Below are 15,176 nucleotides of genomic sequence, written 5' to 3' on the forward strand. Positions count from 1 at the left end.
TTTTAAAATTATATCAATTTATTCTTCACTTTAATTTAAAATAATTTCATAATTTAATAACAACAATAGAATTTTCTATGGACAACATTTGATTGTTGAACGACCGACGAGGAGGGACGATCAACGATGAATTTTTGGGAGAAGAAAGTGATTGACGATCAATTAGAGTTTTGGGCAGAGGAGAAAGTTTCAAAAGACGTTTTGAATTCGTCGAGGTTACATAATCCTCAATTGGCAAGGGTTCCATAAAGAACAATGCTTGTTGTACTGAACGATCGATAAGGAAAGACAATTGGCTAAGGTTTCGAGACAAGGGATAGAGTTTCGAAACATGTTTGGGATTCATCGAGGCTGCATAGTCATCAATCGACAAAAGAATTTGTGACGAACGATATTTGTGAAAGTTGTTGGGATAGTCATCCTTAAACTCTAATCCCTATACTCTTCGACCTTGAAGAAATAATTGGAGAAATTTTTGAAAAATGTTTCTAGGCTTAGAAATGATGTTTGAAAGGTTCAACAATATTTAGAAAGTTATTTGGACCAATTTATAATTTTTTGAAAGTTGGGGGACCTATTTGACAATTAAGAAAAATTATTGGGATAATGTGTAATTGTTTAGTAGTTGTTGTACTATGCTGGAATTTAATGTTAGAGTGTAGAATTTGATGTTAGAATGTGAAATTGAACTACTGTGGGAAGTTGGTAAAGTCTGGAGACCAAATGACAAATATTGATAAAGTTAGTGACTTAAGTGCTGATAATGGAATTTTTGAGGTATTGGGTTGAAAATTAGATGCTGGAAATTTAATTAAATTGTTTGAGGCTTGAATTGAAGTTAAAGGGCAAAGGACTATTTAGAATAAAATGAAAAAGTTGGGATGAATTCTAAAAGAATTCATAAATGGTAGTTAAAATGTAAAATTAAAAATGTTATGTGAAATTTGGATGAATTTGGATAAAAAGGGACTTGAATGGTCAACTTGAAATGCTAAGGTCAACATTTATGTTGCGACATGAAATTTGTATCAAATAAGCATCGAAAGATTTTTTTTTAGGAATTTATTTTCTATTGTGTGATTATGTTAGTGAAATTCTAACATGTGATTTGAAATGTATGTCTTATAATGATGTTCATTTAGATTATGATTGAAATCAAAACCAATCAATATTAAAGCTAAGGAAAAGCTTAGGGTGAAAATGTGAATTACTAAGGAAGGTTTGCAAGATAAGCACACCAAGTGAGTGTATATTTATTTCGTATTTATGTTATCGAGCAAACATTGACTTGCGATGAGCCAATGATGGAGTTACTATAGTAATAAGTGACTCCTAATGTTATGTGACTTTGTGATTCATGCATATATGCTCATGTGGTGAGCTAATAGAATTAGTGAATAAGCTAAATATGCTAATTAGTGAAATCTGCCTAGAAATTATGTTTCGAACAATAAGTTTAGAAATTCACCATAAATTCTATAGAAATGATTAGAGGGTTATTTTTATATCGTTGGACTCTTATATCAGTCTAATTTTGTTTAAAATAAACAATTGTTGATTTCGAGGAGTATACAAAAAGATATGAATTTTTAATCGATGATAGGTCAGAAAACAGGACAACAAATTCTGCACAAATCAACTTCTATAAGTCAGCTTTGAAAATTCACTATAAATTGAACAAGACGAACTAGAAGGATTTCCTAATATGTTTAAATTAGTATTCTAGTCTAATTTTCAATGGTATAAGAAGAATAAATTTTAAGTGTGTAGATTAATACAAAATAATATTTCTTTAAGTATAGAGCAAACTGGTAGCATATGAAATTTGTCATAAATTGTGTTTTTATGTTATTTTTATGTAATATGCTATCATAAATGTTAGAAATGAGCCAACTTCATCACATTGACATGATATTTATGATATTTATTACATGAAGAATATGATTGGTATATGTTAAAGTGATTTATGATGTCTATGATATGTTCATTGTATGTGCAAATGAAATGTTGGCTACGAACTGCTTATTGTTTTATGATATGAAAAGTTTGATATATTAATATTTTTTATAAGTGGATAACATATAATATATGTAATGGAAAGGCCCATTGTATGTACATTGAAAGTATCTGATATAATTAGCATGTCATAGAGGTGGAGTATCATTAGTTGCATTATGCACATAGTACGAGTATACGGTACTATTGTACACAATTACATAGAGTGATTACACACGGTAAGAGTATTTGGTACCATGTTATTTGGAGAATGCAAAACCTAGTAAAAGTATTTGATACTATGATATTCCCAATCATACTTGATGTTGTGTTCTACAACACGGGTATATTTATGTGGCACTTTCGAGTGCAATATTTGGATACTAGTGACTCATGTACAATTCATTCTCATATGTTATATAATGGGCACATGAATTGAACAAATTTAAAAGGTATATGATTGATTGGTTTCTTGAAAGTAAATCTTTTATCGAATACTTTGTTATGACTAGGGATGGGCATGGGTCGATTTTTGGTCCATCCGACCCTACCTAAGATCAAGGAATCCTCCACCCGAGACCCGACTCGACCCGATCAAAACAAGATTTCACCCGACTTGAACCCGACCCGATATATAACTTAAAAACCCGACCCGACCCGAAATAATAAAAAATGTTATTTTTATTCAATAAAAACAATGACTTAATTGAAAAAAATAATATATAGAAGGGTATTATTGTAATTATTCCTAAATATATAAGGTAAAATTATATTTTTTTCAAGTCGAGTCAGTTCGTGTTTTTCATCCTAAACCCGAACATGATCTGACCCAAACATCATATTAAAAAACCCGACCCGGCCCGAACGCAAACCCAATTTCTTTTTTTAAAAAAATTCAACCCGATTAGGTCTGGTCGAATCGGAACCCGTCAAGTTCGGGTCCCATACACATCCCTAATTATGACACAAGATGCTTTATATATGAATTGTTGATTTGCATATTTCATAAAAGGAAAAAGGTTTTGAAGTCTATATTATATTTATATTATATGCCACAACATGATATCCATATTCCGTTTTATGCCTTGCGATAAATTGAATATGTGAAATGCATAGAATATTGTGATGAACGAAATGACTTTTATAAATCCGTTTACATGTTCATATATTTATATGATAATTACAATAATTTGGTTATTATGATATTTCAGTTTTTGATATGCCATATTTTATTTTATATAGTTATGATATTGTCCCATTAAAATTATATTTAGTGTGATGATTTTCACGTGTAAGTAAAATAAAGAAAGTGGAGTAAAGAGGTGAGCTTGCCATCAATCATCGAAGACTATTTACCGATATCATTAATGATATCATATTATTGTTTTAAATTTCTAGTTGGCATGTGTACGTCTACCAAGAGTCTGTATGTTTTAATATGGATTTTGATATATGTTATAGTTTAAGTCTATTTTATTAGCATAAAGATGGATTCATGTTTAGACAGTTTAGGGCAGTTTCAATTATTGTAAAAACAGTACTAAACTACCATGTTGTTGCCTAATTTCAGATGGGAAAATATTTTTAAGTATTACTTTTTGGTTAACGCGATTAAGTTATTTTATTTACATTGCATGATTTCTAAAGAAACAAGATTTTTATCGGTTTTCAAACGTGGATTGTCTGTAAACGTTTTATGAAATCTATGATTTGTGTTTGGGGTCGGGAAAAGGGTGTTACAGAACTTACTATAATCAAATTTAATATCTAATTTATCTTGTTAGATGATTAAACTTATTAAACTAAAGTATTTTAAACTAAAATGAAGTTAAAATTAAAATAATTTTTAAATTTAAATTATTTTAAATTATAAAAAAATTAATAAAATGTAGGTGAAGTATCCGAACTATATTTTTTTCAAATAGGTGACTAAACTTTTTCTGTTGTATCATCCAGATGTCTAACGTTACAAACATTATCACTTTAGGTGTTCGCGCTATAATTGTTGTTAAATTATGCCATTAAAAGACACGTGTCATGTTCTGGTAATTTTAAAATTTTTATTTAAAATTAAAAAATTAAAATTATATAATTAAAAAACACAAAAAATCAAAATACTTTAAAAAGCCCCAAAACTTTAAAAACCCTCATTTCAACTCCTAAACACACGCCAGACACCACCCTTTGCCATCAACGAAGCTCCACACGACGATAGATAACCTTATGAAATTGCGATCAATCGATGAGCAAACGACGTTTGTACCCCACAAACCCTACGCAGTTAATCGCAACCTCACGCGATCCCAACGACCAATCGGCGGCAAGTGTGGCGTTGTATGATTAAGAAGATGATAGGGACTACGACGGTGGCGATAACCGTGGCCAGCAAGGACGACGTCGATGAGTTAGGGATTTGTATTTTTTGCAATTTAAGAGAAACTAGTGTTTTTTAAAATATAATAGAATTTTTATTGTTTTTAAATAAAATTTTCAAATTTGTCAAAACATGACACATCATTTAACAGAGAAATTTAACGATAATTATGGCCCGAACACCAAAAGTGATAATATTTATAAAAAAAAGGTTGACAACTATTTAGAAAAACAATATAATTTGAACACTTATTTTATAATTAAGCCTAAAACGTATAAATTTTGAGGACTAAAACTATTGTTAAATCATACATCACCACCATTTCCTTTCAAGTCACAATCAAACCTAATGGTGGATGATAAAAATAAAAATTAAACACTGATATGATTTAAAAATGAAAGTTGAATAAAACAAAAACAAATTAGATAAGGAACTAAATAAGTAATTTATCTTAAGAATAATATCAACGAATCCATAGAATTTTTAAATTAAAGCGAATAATATCTCATAAAAGGTAAGTTTTCACTGCTCCTATGAATTCAAGCTTCCTCTCATATTTTACCTATTTACTTGGTTGACATTCATAAAAGGTATTTAATAAATTACAAGAGGATTTTCCGATTCAAACAAAAATATACACTTCCTGAATTCCAGTTCAAAATCCAAACTAGAAACAACAATTTCTGCTGACAGGCCAGCTTGATAATACGCAACAAACAAATCAGATCCCCATTTCAGGGCTGCTGCAACATGTTGCTGCTTTTCAATTTGTCCGATGTTAACGGGGAGGACGATAAATCATAACCACACTTATCTTCTCAAAGCACCATACCTTTTTGTTACCTAATAAACGAGACAGGTTCAGTCATGGAATCCCAATGAATAGTGCACCAGATCTATAGCATGAAGGGAACTACTGAATAATAGATACAGAATTTTAAATTGTTTTACTTGAATCTCGAGACTGATGACAAAATGAAACTACGAGCAGAATTGGAACACAATTTGTAATTTAGCAGCAGTCAACTACAACAAAACATGTATGGAAACCCGAGTACAAAGGAGGATGCACAGCAAAAAGGAAGAAAAGAGAGCAATCGCTAACCCGAGTTTGATGCTTGTTAAATCTCTGTGCGATCTCTTCGGCTTCATCGTCATCGTCGTCATCATCATCATGTGTGTTCATGAACACATTATGAATTGAAGAGTTGTCAGATTTCTTTCCCCGCTTACACGTAGAACCTCTACCTCTTCCCCTTGGAGCAGCTCTTTTGCGTCCTTTACCCCGAGTAATTTCATCATTTTCCTTCAAAATGACAAATCATTTATCAGTCCGTGTTTACAATATTCTATATGGTATTATGTCAACTCAAACAGCATTATTCAAATCCATGTTCCTACAACGTTTCATCTTTTTGAAGTACGCTTGTGCAACACCCATGTCCGACACATATCTGGGAATGGTTACGAAAATATGGTACACCAAATACATAGAAAAACTTTACAAATTAAACTTACCGTGTCAGACACATACGGAATACCAATATCCGAAACTCACATCCAGTTCCAGTTAACAAATTTAAATATAAAATAATTAAATATTTTGAAGGACAATTATGTTTAAAGAGAGTTCTTTAGACGGTTCTTTCTTTGCAACTACCAAGTACAGTCAAGTAGAGAAGCAATAGAAAATGTAACATGGAATTTCGGCAAGAAATTATTTCATACCGAATTGCTTTCAACCTCATTAATTCCTTGTTCTTCACTTGAAGCGGAGTCAACATTCTCCGCATCACCGGCAGTACTTTGAACCGTAACTGATGTGGATCTGCATTAGGCAAGTTACCCATGAAACTTAACTAGTGATGCAAATGTCCAAACTTTTTAAAGAAATTAATAACGAAATATCTAGTGAAATAAAGAAAGTGATATGGCACAACTAAAAACAATTAATATTTCCTATCGTAAGCTAGGTAGTTTCATTTTCAAGTAGTAGCAACACTGCCAGCCCCATTAGTACAAAGCAGGGATTCAAATAATGGTCGGATAGCGGTATCGCGGTCGCGACGGCGTCCGATACTACTATCGCGGAAACTAGCAGTGTGAAAGCGGAATCACACCAATAATGGTAGGTCATGGCCGCAATTTAGCGGATAGCGGCCAATCGCGGCAACAATTGCGGCAACAGCGGACTGCTATTCCGTTATTTTCCCGCTTTTTCATTTTTTAAAAAAATAGTTTTTTTTTTTCAAAAATCAACTCATTTAGAAAATATTCACGACCACGATATCCGCAATGACCGCAATAGCATCCGTTATATCTGCAACCGCGAAAAATACAACGCGACTGAAAACACGGCCACAACCGCAATTAAATCTCTGGTACAAAGCAAGAAAAGTTTAAGCATTAAAGTAGAATTACAAGTCCCAGGAGGTATTGGATTTTCCACTTTTACTGATTGGTTGGATTGTATCCAATAATTTTTTTCTCTAGTCCCAAGTAAAATTACTAGTCAACACTTTAGATCAAAGTGTCACCTTTGAGAACGGCGAAATCCCAATGAAGCATCAAGAGTTGTCTGCTTTAAGCCACTAGAACCTCTGCCCTTACCTCTACCTCTTCCTCGAGTGGAACTTTTACCAAGTTCGGGAGCATCACGTGATGATCGAGAAGCTGCCAAAGATCCTTTCCGGCCTCTATTGGTGGAGCTTAAAATCTGTGCCGTGTCTTCGTCATCGCTAAAGTCGGCTGCACTTCCTATACCTGTATCATTTTTACTTCGGGAATTCTATAATATTGAAGAAACAGATGTTTAGACTCAGAGTGTGTTATATAAGAAACCTGAAGCAACATTTGAAACAAACACAGATGGAACATATGGAATCATTGTTGATGAGCCCACGGCAAATATAAAATAAGATACCTCAAAGGACTGCACATTGGATGTGAACTGAAGGGTATCCTTAGGGTGAGAAGACCTTTCCTTGACACGTTCCTGCAAAATTAACAGAGGAATTAAAGTATAACCCACTATTTCCATAAAGCACAGGCAAAAAAGATCAATTGACAAAGGAACAATTTTCAGTTGAGGATATTGCATTTAACAGTAAAAGTTTGAAATAATGATTATATCAACTTGAAATTCTTGCCTCCAAGCACTCTCCCACTTTAAGAATTAAATCTTCCTCTTCAAACTTTGAAACGTCTGAATCCTTTCCAATTTTTTTCTGTCAAATAAAAAGATTGAAGAAATCACTACTAACAAAAAAAGAAGTAACCACTGTCAAACTAATACAAGCAGAAAACGATAAGATTATATTGCAATAAATCACCGAAAAGGAATTTATAACTGGGAAGATCCAGTTGACACAAAATAAAGCAAGAATTAAAACAAGAGGCCTTTCTAAAAATCAAGGAATGCTATGGCCTCTATTTAGGACTATATCTTAAGTTGAACTAGTAAAAGAAATTTTTCATTTTAAATTTTTTTGCCCATTTCTTCTTTTGTCTTCCTCTAGACATTCTAAGATTGTGATTCACATTATCTTAACAGCATATTGGGTAGCAGTAGCCGGTAGCTGGTAAAACACTTACACGAGTTTCTTCAAGATTGGACTGCAGACAGTTATAGAAAGCCAATCTGTCATCCTTATTAACAAAATTGTGCAGCGCAATGTCCAAGTCATTGACAGGAAGGATTTCCATTTTCTGCGAGATAGACATGATTAGGACCATGCTAGCTAAACACAAATAAACTTCACAATATATATTCAATTCTGTTATTCAGGTCCCATTTAACCCACTAACTGAAAGAAAACTGAAAATCTGATCAACTTTCATATGCAGAAACACTCAGTCTATGCTTAATTATCATGATTCATGTACAATTGGGTATTGCATGGAAAATACACGATTTGTTTTCAATATAAAAATATTTTCCATAGAGTACACTAAAATAAGTCTCAAGTGATACATGTAAAATAAAAAAGACAAGAAAAAAATGGAGAAGTAAGTTTGATTACCAGATTGTTTTCAGCAACTAATGCTTCTATATTCTGTTGATTTAGTTCTTCTGGACGAAGCCTTTCAGAATCATCAATTTTGGCTACAATCATAAAGAAACTTGAGTTAACTCGAGCCATACATATTTTCAATACATAAATCTTTCTATTCAAAAAAAGTTTTTGAAAAAAAAAATTCTTTCATCGAGCTTTTCTTATCTCTAGAGCCCTTAAGCTTTAGTTTCATCCCAACTTCAGTTTCTTTCTTAGTTGAGTTAGTTCTCTTATTTTTGTTTACGAGATTATCATCCTTTCTTGATTTGACTGTTGATTTTAACATGGCTTCTTTTCCATCTCTGCATGCATGATCAGCTCTTCCTTCTCTACAAGTTAGGCACTTCCACCCTTCTGGTTTGCATATTGTACTTCAAAATTCCAGTTTGTTAGGTTATTTTATTTCCTTTACACATACTGGTTTCTTCCCATTATATACGCATACTCAACATACTATTCAATATCCCACCAGAAAATTTTCACATTTTCACCCTTGTAACTCTTTGAAACCTTTGGGATCAAAATTATCCAGAAACTATCCACCAATATCCCCTATCATTTCTCTACACATTATGATTAACAATTGGGACCGCAGGACCAAAAGTGATGATATCCTTTATTCTATGGAGTCCGAACCCCACATGATAGACCTGATCTAGACTCTCAAGAGTTTGAGCAGCCGGAAATCCAATGTGATTCAGTTGTTCCTTTCCAGCATGAGCAGCTTGAAGCAAATTGCAAATTTTGGATGAACTGTCTATGGTTATTTGCAAGACCTGCATCAATTAACTATGAGCTGTCTTCAATCTCTCCTTAGGCGTGCTTGGTATCTCCATCATGATGTTACTTTTATTGGAAGAACTGATAACACTTTCTTTTTTTGCTAATATTGTTGACATGCAATATGTTTTAGCGTTTTGAAGGTGGTATCTTCATGGTGGAGAGGTGGCATGGCAAGTTGGTGGTTAGCACCGGATTATTTTCTTTTGTTAATTGGTTTCAGGTATGGGGCTTACCTCTAGATTATCAAAGCCCTACAGTTGCACAATGAATTTGTTGAGATTGTGTGTTATGAACACGTAAATAGGATTGAATCACTAGCTGATAGGGGAAACATCAAAAGCGATATCATTCCCTTTATCGCTATTCCTAGGACGACCTACGATGATTGAATGTTCAGTTCATTGAAGGGAGACTGAAACCTTTCACCTCGTGAAGGGATAGTGAAACCTTAGAACACGTTAAAGAGAGACCCAATCTTTTAGTGTTCTATTATTTCATATCAGTTTTTTTTTTTTTTGATAAGATTTCATATGTCACTTTAAATAAGGATTAATCTTATCATATAAAGGAAACCTATTCCTAAAATGAAAATAAGGAAAGAAGTAAAACTATAACCTAAGCCTTAAATAGAAAATCAAAATTAAATAATGACCTTCCATAAAATATTTTCAACACACAGCGATACTCCCCTTCTAGAGAAAGAGCTCGTCCTCAAGCTTGAATTCACGATACTTGACCATATAATCAACACGGTTCAATCATAGTTTTTGGTTATGCACCATCTTGATCGGCTAGTTCCAATCAAAGGAGCTTCTTTATTTGGAGTCCTTGTTTTACTTTCCTTAGTTAAGTATTTTATTCAAAAAAGTAAACCTTTGTAACCTCTATTTAAAGTCCTTGTAAAACCAAAAACTACCGAAGGATTGGTGCTATCGTTTCGGACCAGAGTGTGGTGCTCAGGCATGTTCAGAGGAGTTCAAACTGGGAGGCGGATAATTTAGCGAAATTAGGAATCGGTTAATCGGTCTTGTTGTAGTTTTCTGGTTGTTTTTTAATGTTCCCAGGCTTCTGTACTGGTCTGACTGTAGTTGTCCATGGTTGTTCTTGTTTTGTACTTAGGTTTCTTGTTGTATTGGTCTGGCTGGTACTTTGGATTGGTTGTATTTTTGTTGGTATTTTAATAAAATTGAGGCACTCTTTTCCTACTTCCAATGTTCATTGAGATACTTTTTTATTTCAATGGATATGAAGGGGGGTTTTAATGAGGCCTCTCTTTCTATTAAAAAAATTGACAGCAATAAAATTAAGTCGGATTAAATCAATTCTTACAAGATTTAAGATTCTCTCTAAGAAGTCTTAGGTCTAGAATTCCCTTCTACAAGTTCTGCTTTCAATCACCAAATACGCCATCATAACAATTTGGAACAATTATAACACATTTTATAGAAAAAGACTGCTCCTAATAATATTTTATAGCTTTTAAAAGTGAAAATGAACTTCCAAGCCAACAGCCATTTCAGTATATGTTTGTGACTTTTGCCCCAAGAGCCTTGAAATAGAATATTTCACTGGCTACATATTTTACAAAAGATTAAAGGGTTTACTGGTTAAGTTTAGCAGGCGTTCACTTTGGGAAGAAAGTACACCAGGTTCCATTTGCAAAAAAAAAAAAAAAAAAAAATTGTTTGCACCCCCCTCCCCCCAACCACCAATTTAAAAAAGCATGGATGATTAATTACCTTCTTTCTGACTCCTTTTAGCCTTTGAAAATATAAGAATGTCTTGGGGATTTGCAACCTGCAAATGTTTAATTCAAACCTTTTAGTGCCCAAATGAAAGAAAAATTAGAACTTATTCCTCATACAGTATGAGCAGCCTCAAGATACCTTCCCAACATACTTCTGCCCAAATCTTTGAGGATTTATTGTCATGAATCCAGAGTAATCCACCTAAATATCACACAAAAATATTTAAAAGTTTATCTCTGGATGCTAAAGATACATTCTTTTGGAAATTAATCAGTAACACCCATAATCAAGACAAGCATAGAGTTAATTTTTTTGGAAAAAATAAATCCATATCAAATCAGTAATTAGAATACAAAAATGAAATAAACGTGCTTGGTAAGGTTAGGTCAAATTCAAGAAAATGGTTTCATTAAATGAATGCAAGAATGCTTTATAATCCAGCATACAGGATGGATGATCTAAGAAATAAAGGATAAAAAAGATAATGTAAACATTTTCCAAATGATGAGGTGCTGCTGGCACCACAAACAAAAATATCATGATGAAAAATATCCCAATATAATAACAGATTTTATACATATGATTCATTCAACGACAAGGAAAATTTCAAGCGAGATCCTTGATATCTTTCAAAGCATCACCATCCCGCGCATCTAATAATAAAACTTTAAAAGAAAAAGGAAGAGGGAAGAAAAAGAGGATAGAGTTGGTTGAAAAGAAAAATACATGAAAGAATCATGGCTGAAAATAAAGCTAAACAAAAAAGGTTTTGTTTTGTTGGGTTAAGTTGAGTAGGAGATCTTTAGCAGTCTTTCTTCAGTTTCCTTGTTGGCTGTGATATAAACACTAGAGAGCAAGGGAAAGGGACAGATTGTCTACCTCTTGGAGGTGGAACATGTTAAAGTGAAAATAGAACTTGGTGTAAACATTTTTCACAAAATAGAGGCTGAAATTACCTTAACTCTGATTAATGGAAGCTTGTCCCCTGATCCATTAACAGCTTTCTTATGAGATTTCTCTATCAGATTGCTTACCTAAAACAAAATTTAAGTTATTGCTAAAAATTTGGCAAAGGATTTTGTTCCTACCATAAATACTTCAAAGATTTAATCTGTTAGACTTCTCCATTAGATAATGCAGGAACTCAAAAAAGTCCAAAACGCTATCCCATGCAAGAAAGACACTTGCCACTTTGTCCAAATGTTCAAGAATTGAATTTTGATCATTGGGGTCAACGTCAGGTTCGTCCTTCAGCACAACCTAAATCATGATAAGATAAAAAAAAATCTGTCTCAACTTCTTCCTTTTCAAATACTTTTAAAATTAATTGAAAACAGATCTGATTTACCTCCGTATATTCAAAAGGCCTCACTGATGTCAAAGGAATTTTGGTGGGACGATATTGATTTCCCTATAAAACAACCAGTAAATCATGGACTAAAAATATAATGAAGAAACAGATGCTGATAGATTAAATGGAAAATTCAATCTTTCAAAAGCATACAACCTTTATTTCTAAAAGGAGTACATGCTTCGGCTTTGATTCTCCATCAATCAGTGATGTTGCAACAGAGGAACCTGGTTGAGTAATGTGAAATCCCATCCCTGGTACTTCCTGCAAAATTAAAATAAACCTTTAGTCTTTTGCATCCTCAAAGAGATAAACAATAAGACAAAGAAAAGATTTTACGATTCAATCACCTGAGGCTCAATAAGACATTCATGTTCATGTCCCCACACCACGAAATCAAGGAAGCGTGGTAAGAAGCGCTCATTTATAGAATTTTTAGGGTTCATCTTCACTCTGCAAGCCACATAATAAAAAGTTTTAATATGTCCACATGTGAATTTACACCATATTAACTTTTTTCAACTTCTAACTTTGGTCATGCATGAAATAACTCTATCAAAATGCATAACATGATACACAGAGACATGGACTTGCAACACACACTACCTGTTCTGATGAAGTACCAGAATGTTGAACCAATCGGACACTTCGCATCCTTCTTGAGGCTCAGGTCGCATCCATTCCACAGCATGAGGTGTCTAAGAAACCAAATATAAACCACAAACAGGTATTTTAACTGAAAACCCAAGGAGACAGAAACTAATGAGCTGCAAAAAATTATCAATGTTGACTTGTAGATTACCTGAAACATTCTGTTGAGCCGCTCATCTCTGATATTCCCAAGACCATAAAGAGCTACAGCAGTTGAGCCCTGCAATTCAAAAACACACATAAGTTTTCCAATGAATATACAGTTACCATTCTAGCTCATGTTAACCAAATGATTAGCCGACCTTCTGGATAAGAATAGGGTAGAGTGTAATCTGACCAACACCAGAACCCCCAAGAACCATTTTCCCAAAATAGTTGACAAGGTTACATGCAGAAAGAATATCAACAGCAGAAAGGTTGTCCTGTCACCAATAAACAGTTAGGAACAGAATGCTCATAGTTATTTTAAGAACAACAAGACTTTTGCAATCTACAAAAACATGATTATCTAACAAATCAAATAAGAGTAAACATGGCACTAGTGAAATATGAAAACTTATGACGCAAGCATAGGATGAACACCAAAAGTGGAGAAAAAGGTTGAGTAAGTAGAATTTATCTATAAAATGAAATATATATATACATATATATATATATATATATATATACAAGGAAGGGGGGATCATGGTTTGATGAATTCCTTACCACTCCAGCAGGATCATCATGGTTTCCATGAATACTAAATACGGGCAAGCCAACATTGAAGTGAGGATCTTCGTAATTCACATGTCCAAATCTGTAAAGAGAAAATGCTTTTTACGAATTACACGTGTGAGCCAACTATCAAGCAACCAATGAAAAGAGCATATTTGCATATGGAGGGCATATACATCAACAAAGGAAGTAAACAACATACTTTAATTTGACAAAATAAATTTAACCCCAAAAAAACATTAGGGCGCAAAAGTTTGAGCCTTAAGACTTATGGCAATGAGTAGTAAAAATGCAAGGCACAATTTAGACATTAAATCGGCCGCTCATGACATGGAGAAAGAGCAAAAACCAGTACGAATTTGGAAAATTCACAGTCTGGTCGCTAACAACTTGAAACTGCACCGGTTGATCATTAAAGCAATGCCGACGAAGAATCTCAATGGCCTTAACTAAAGTTGACCTCGAAGGCTTGTTTTCATGGAAAAGATCTCCTCCGAGTAGTAGGAAGTCCACCTGATACCAAATTACAATCAGTGCATACTAATACCGAGCCAAAAAAAAAAACCTAAACTTTCCAAGAAATTAAGATGGAAATTCCATGTTATTGTGAGTATAACAAAATTTTAAGGAAAAAAATTCACCTTATTTTCTTCTGCTATTGAACATATTTCATCAAATGATTGAAATGAATCATGTCGTCTTATTTCATCTTTCTCCATATAACCTAAATGACAATCCGTAGCCACAAGTATCCGAACTGTGTCGCTAGTGTCCTCTCTGGAAACTTCTTTTCTTCAATATATAATAATCAAACAACAAAGGAAAGGAAAGACCGGAAAAATTTTACCTTGTAGAGTCCGTCATAGTAATAGATTAGGCTCTAAACTGGAAAAAAAAACCTGAAAAACAAACAGAAAATGTCAAGAGAAGGTGAAAGAATTCAAAAGGAATCGAAACAAAAAACATGAAGAACTCAATTTTCAACAGCAAGTAAATCAAATAAAAATTGAAGAGATAGAAGTACGAGATTAGCTGCCAAATGCGTAATATGAAGTGTAAAAATTTCCAAAGTTGTATTGAGTTGTGAAAGTTGGGAAAAAAAAACCCGGCGCGGAATTCAAAGAAGGAAAGAGAGGAAAAAATGAGACAGATTTTGGGGGAGACAAAAACCCGGTCCAGGTAATCCGGCTTAGGGAGTGGAATATGGTGGAGCCGGTCCCAATGTAAGAAGCTCTTGTTGGAGTTTTTTTTTATTAGTTTGAATGATTATAAAAATATATTTATTTGAAAATCTCTTAATTATTTGATAATAAATGTTCAAATAACTTTGCACATATCGTACTCAAATACGAGATTTTTAAAGATAACAATCATCTTTTAATAGTTTGATGTTTTAAATTGATCGTCCTCGTAGTCATTAGTAAAAATTAAGGTTTAATCTTATATATTTAAAAACTTAATTTTTTGGTAAATTATACCCATCATCACATAACAATTGTTACTTT

At 33.3% G+C, this 15,176-nt stretch overlaps 1 protein-coding gene across 4 annotated transcripts; it reads right to left on the reverse strand.

Annotated features, from left to right (window-relative positions):
- Positions 1-4,931: 4,931 nt before the first annotated feature.
- Positions 4,932-14,754, reverse strand: LOC120142210 (double-strand break repair protein MRE11-like). 4 transcript variants are annotated; one of them, XM_039156967.1, is made up of 23 exons: positions 14,696-14,754; positions 14,519-14,570; positions 14,313-14,448; positions 14,027-14,184; positions 13,663-13,753; positions 13,260-13,379; positions 13,109-13,177; positions 12,913-13,004; positions 12,657-12,759; positions 12,463-12,570; positions 12,304-12,366; positions 12,144-12,215; positions 11,912-11,989; positions 11,094-11,156; positions 10,947-11,004; positions 8,392-8,474; positions 7,964-8,077; positions 7,519-7,596; positions 7,293-7,364; positions 6,907-7,157; positions 6,098-6,197; positions 5,475-5,675; positions 4,934-5,212 (listed from the first exon to the last, which is right to left on the reverse strand). In XM_039156967.1, exons 2-23 carry the CDS (start codon positions 14,533-14,535, stop codon positions 5,180-5,182), a joined length of 2,160 nt encoding a protein of 719 aa, XP_039012898.1. In that variant the 5' UTR covers positions 14,536-14,570; positions 14,696-14,754; the 3' UTR covers positions 4,934-5,179. The 4 variants fall into 4 exon arrangements, with proteins under 4 accessions (XP_039012903.1, XP_039012898.1, XP_039012892.1 ...); XM_039156972.1 differs by lacking the exon at positions 14,696-14,754 and having other exon boundaries at positions 4,932-5,212; positions 6,113-6,197; positions 14,519-14,627; XM_039156961.1 differs by lacking the exon at positions 14,696-14,754 and having other exon boundaries at positions 14,519-14,626.
- Positions 14,755-15,176: the final 422 nt, after the last annotated feature.

The sequence above is a fragment of the Hibiscus syriacus genome, unplaced genomic scaffold, assembly GCF_006381635.1.
Source record: "Hibiscus syriacus cultivar Baekdansim isolate YM2019G1 unplaced genomic scaffold, ASM638163v2 tig00002237_pilon, whole genome shotgun sequence".
NCBI lineage: Eukaryota > Viridiplantae > Streptophyta > Magnoliopsida > Malvales > Malvaceae > Hibiscus > Hibiscus syriacus.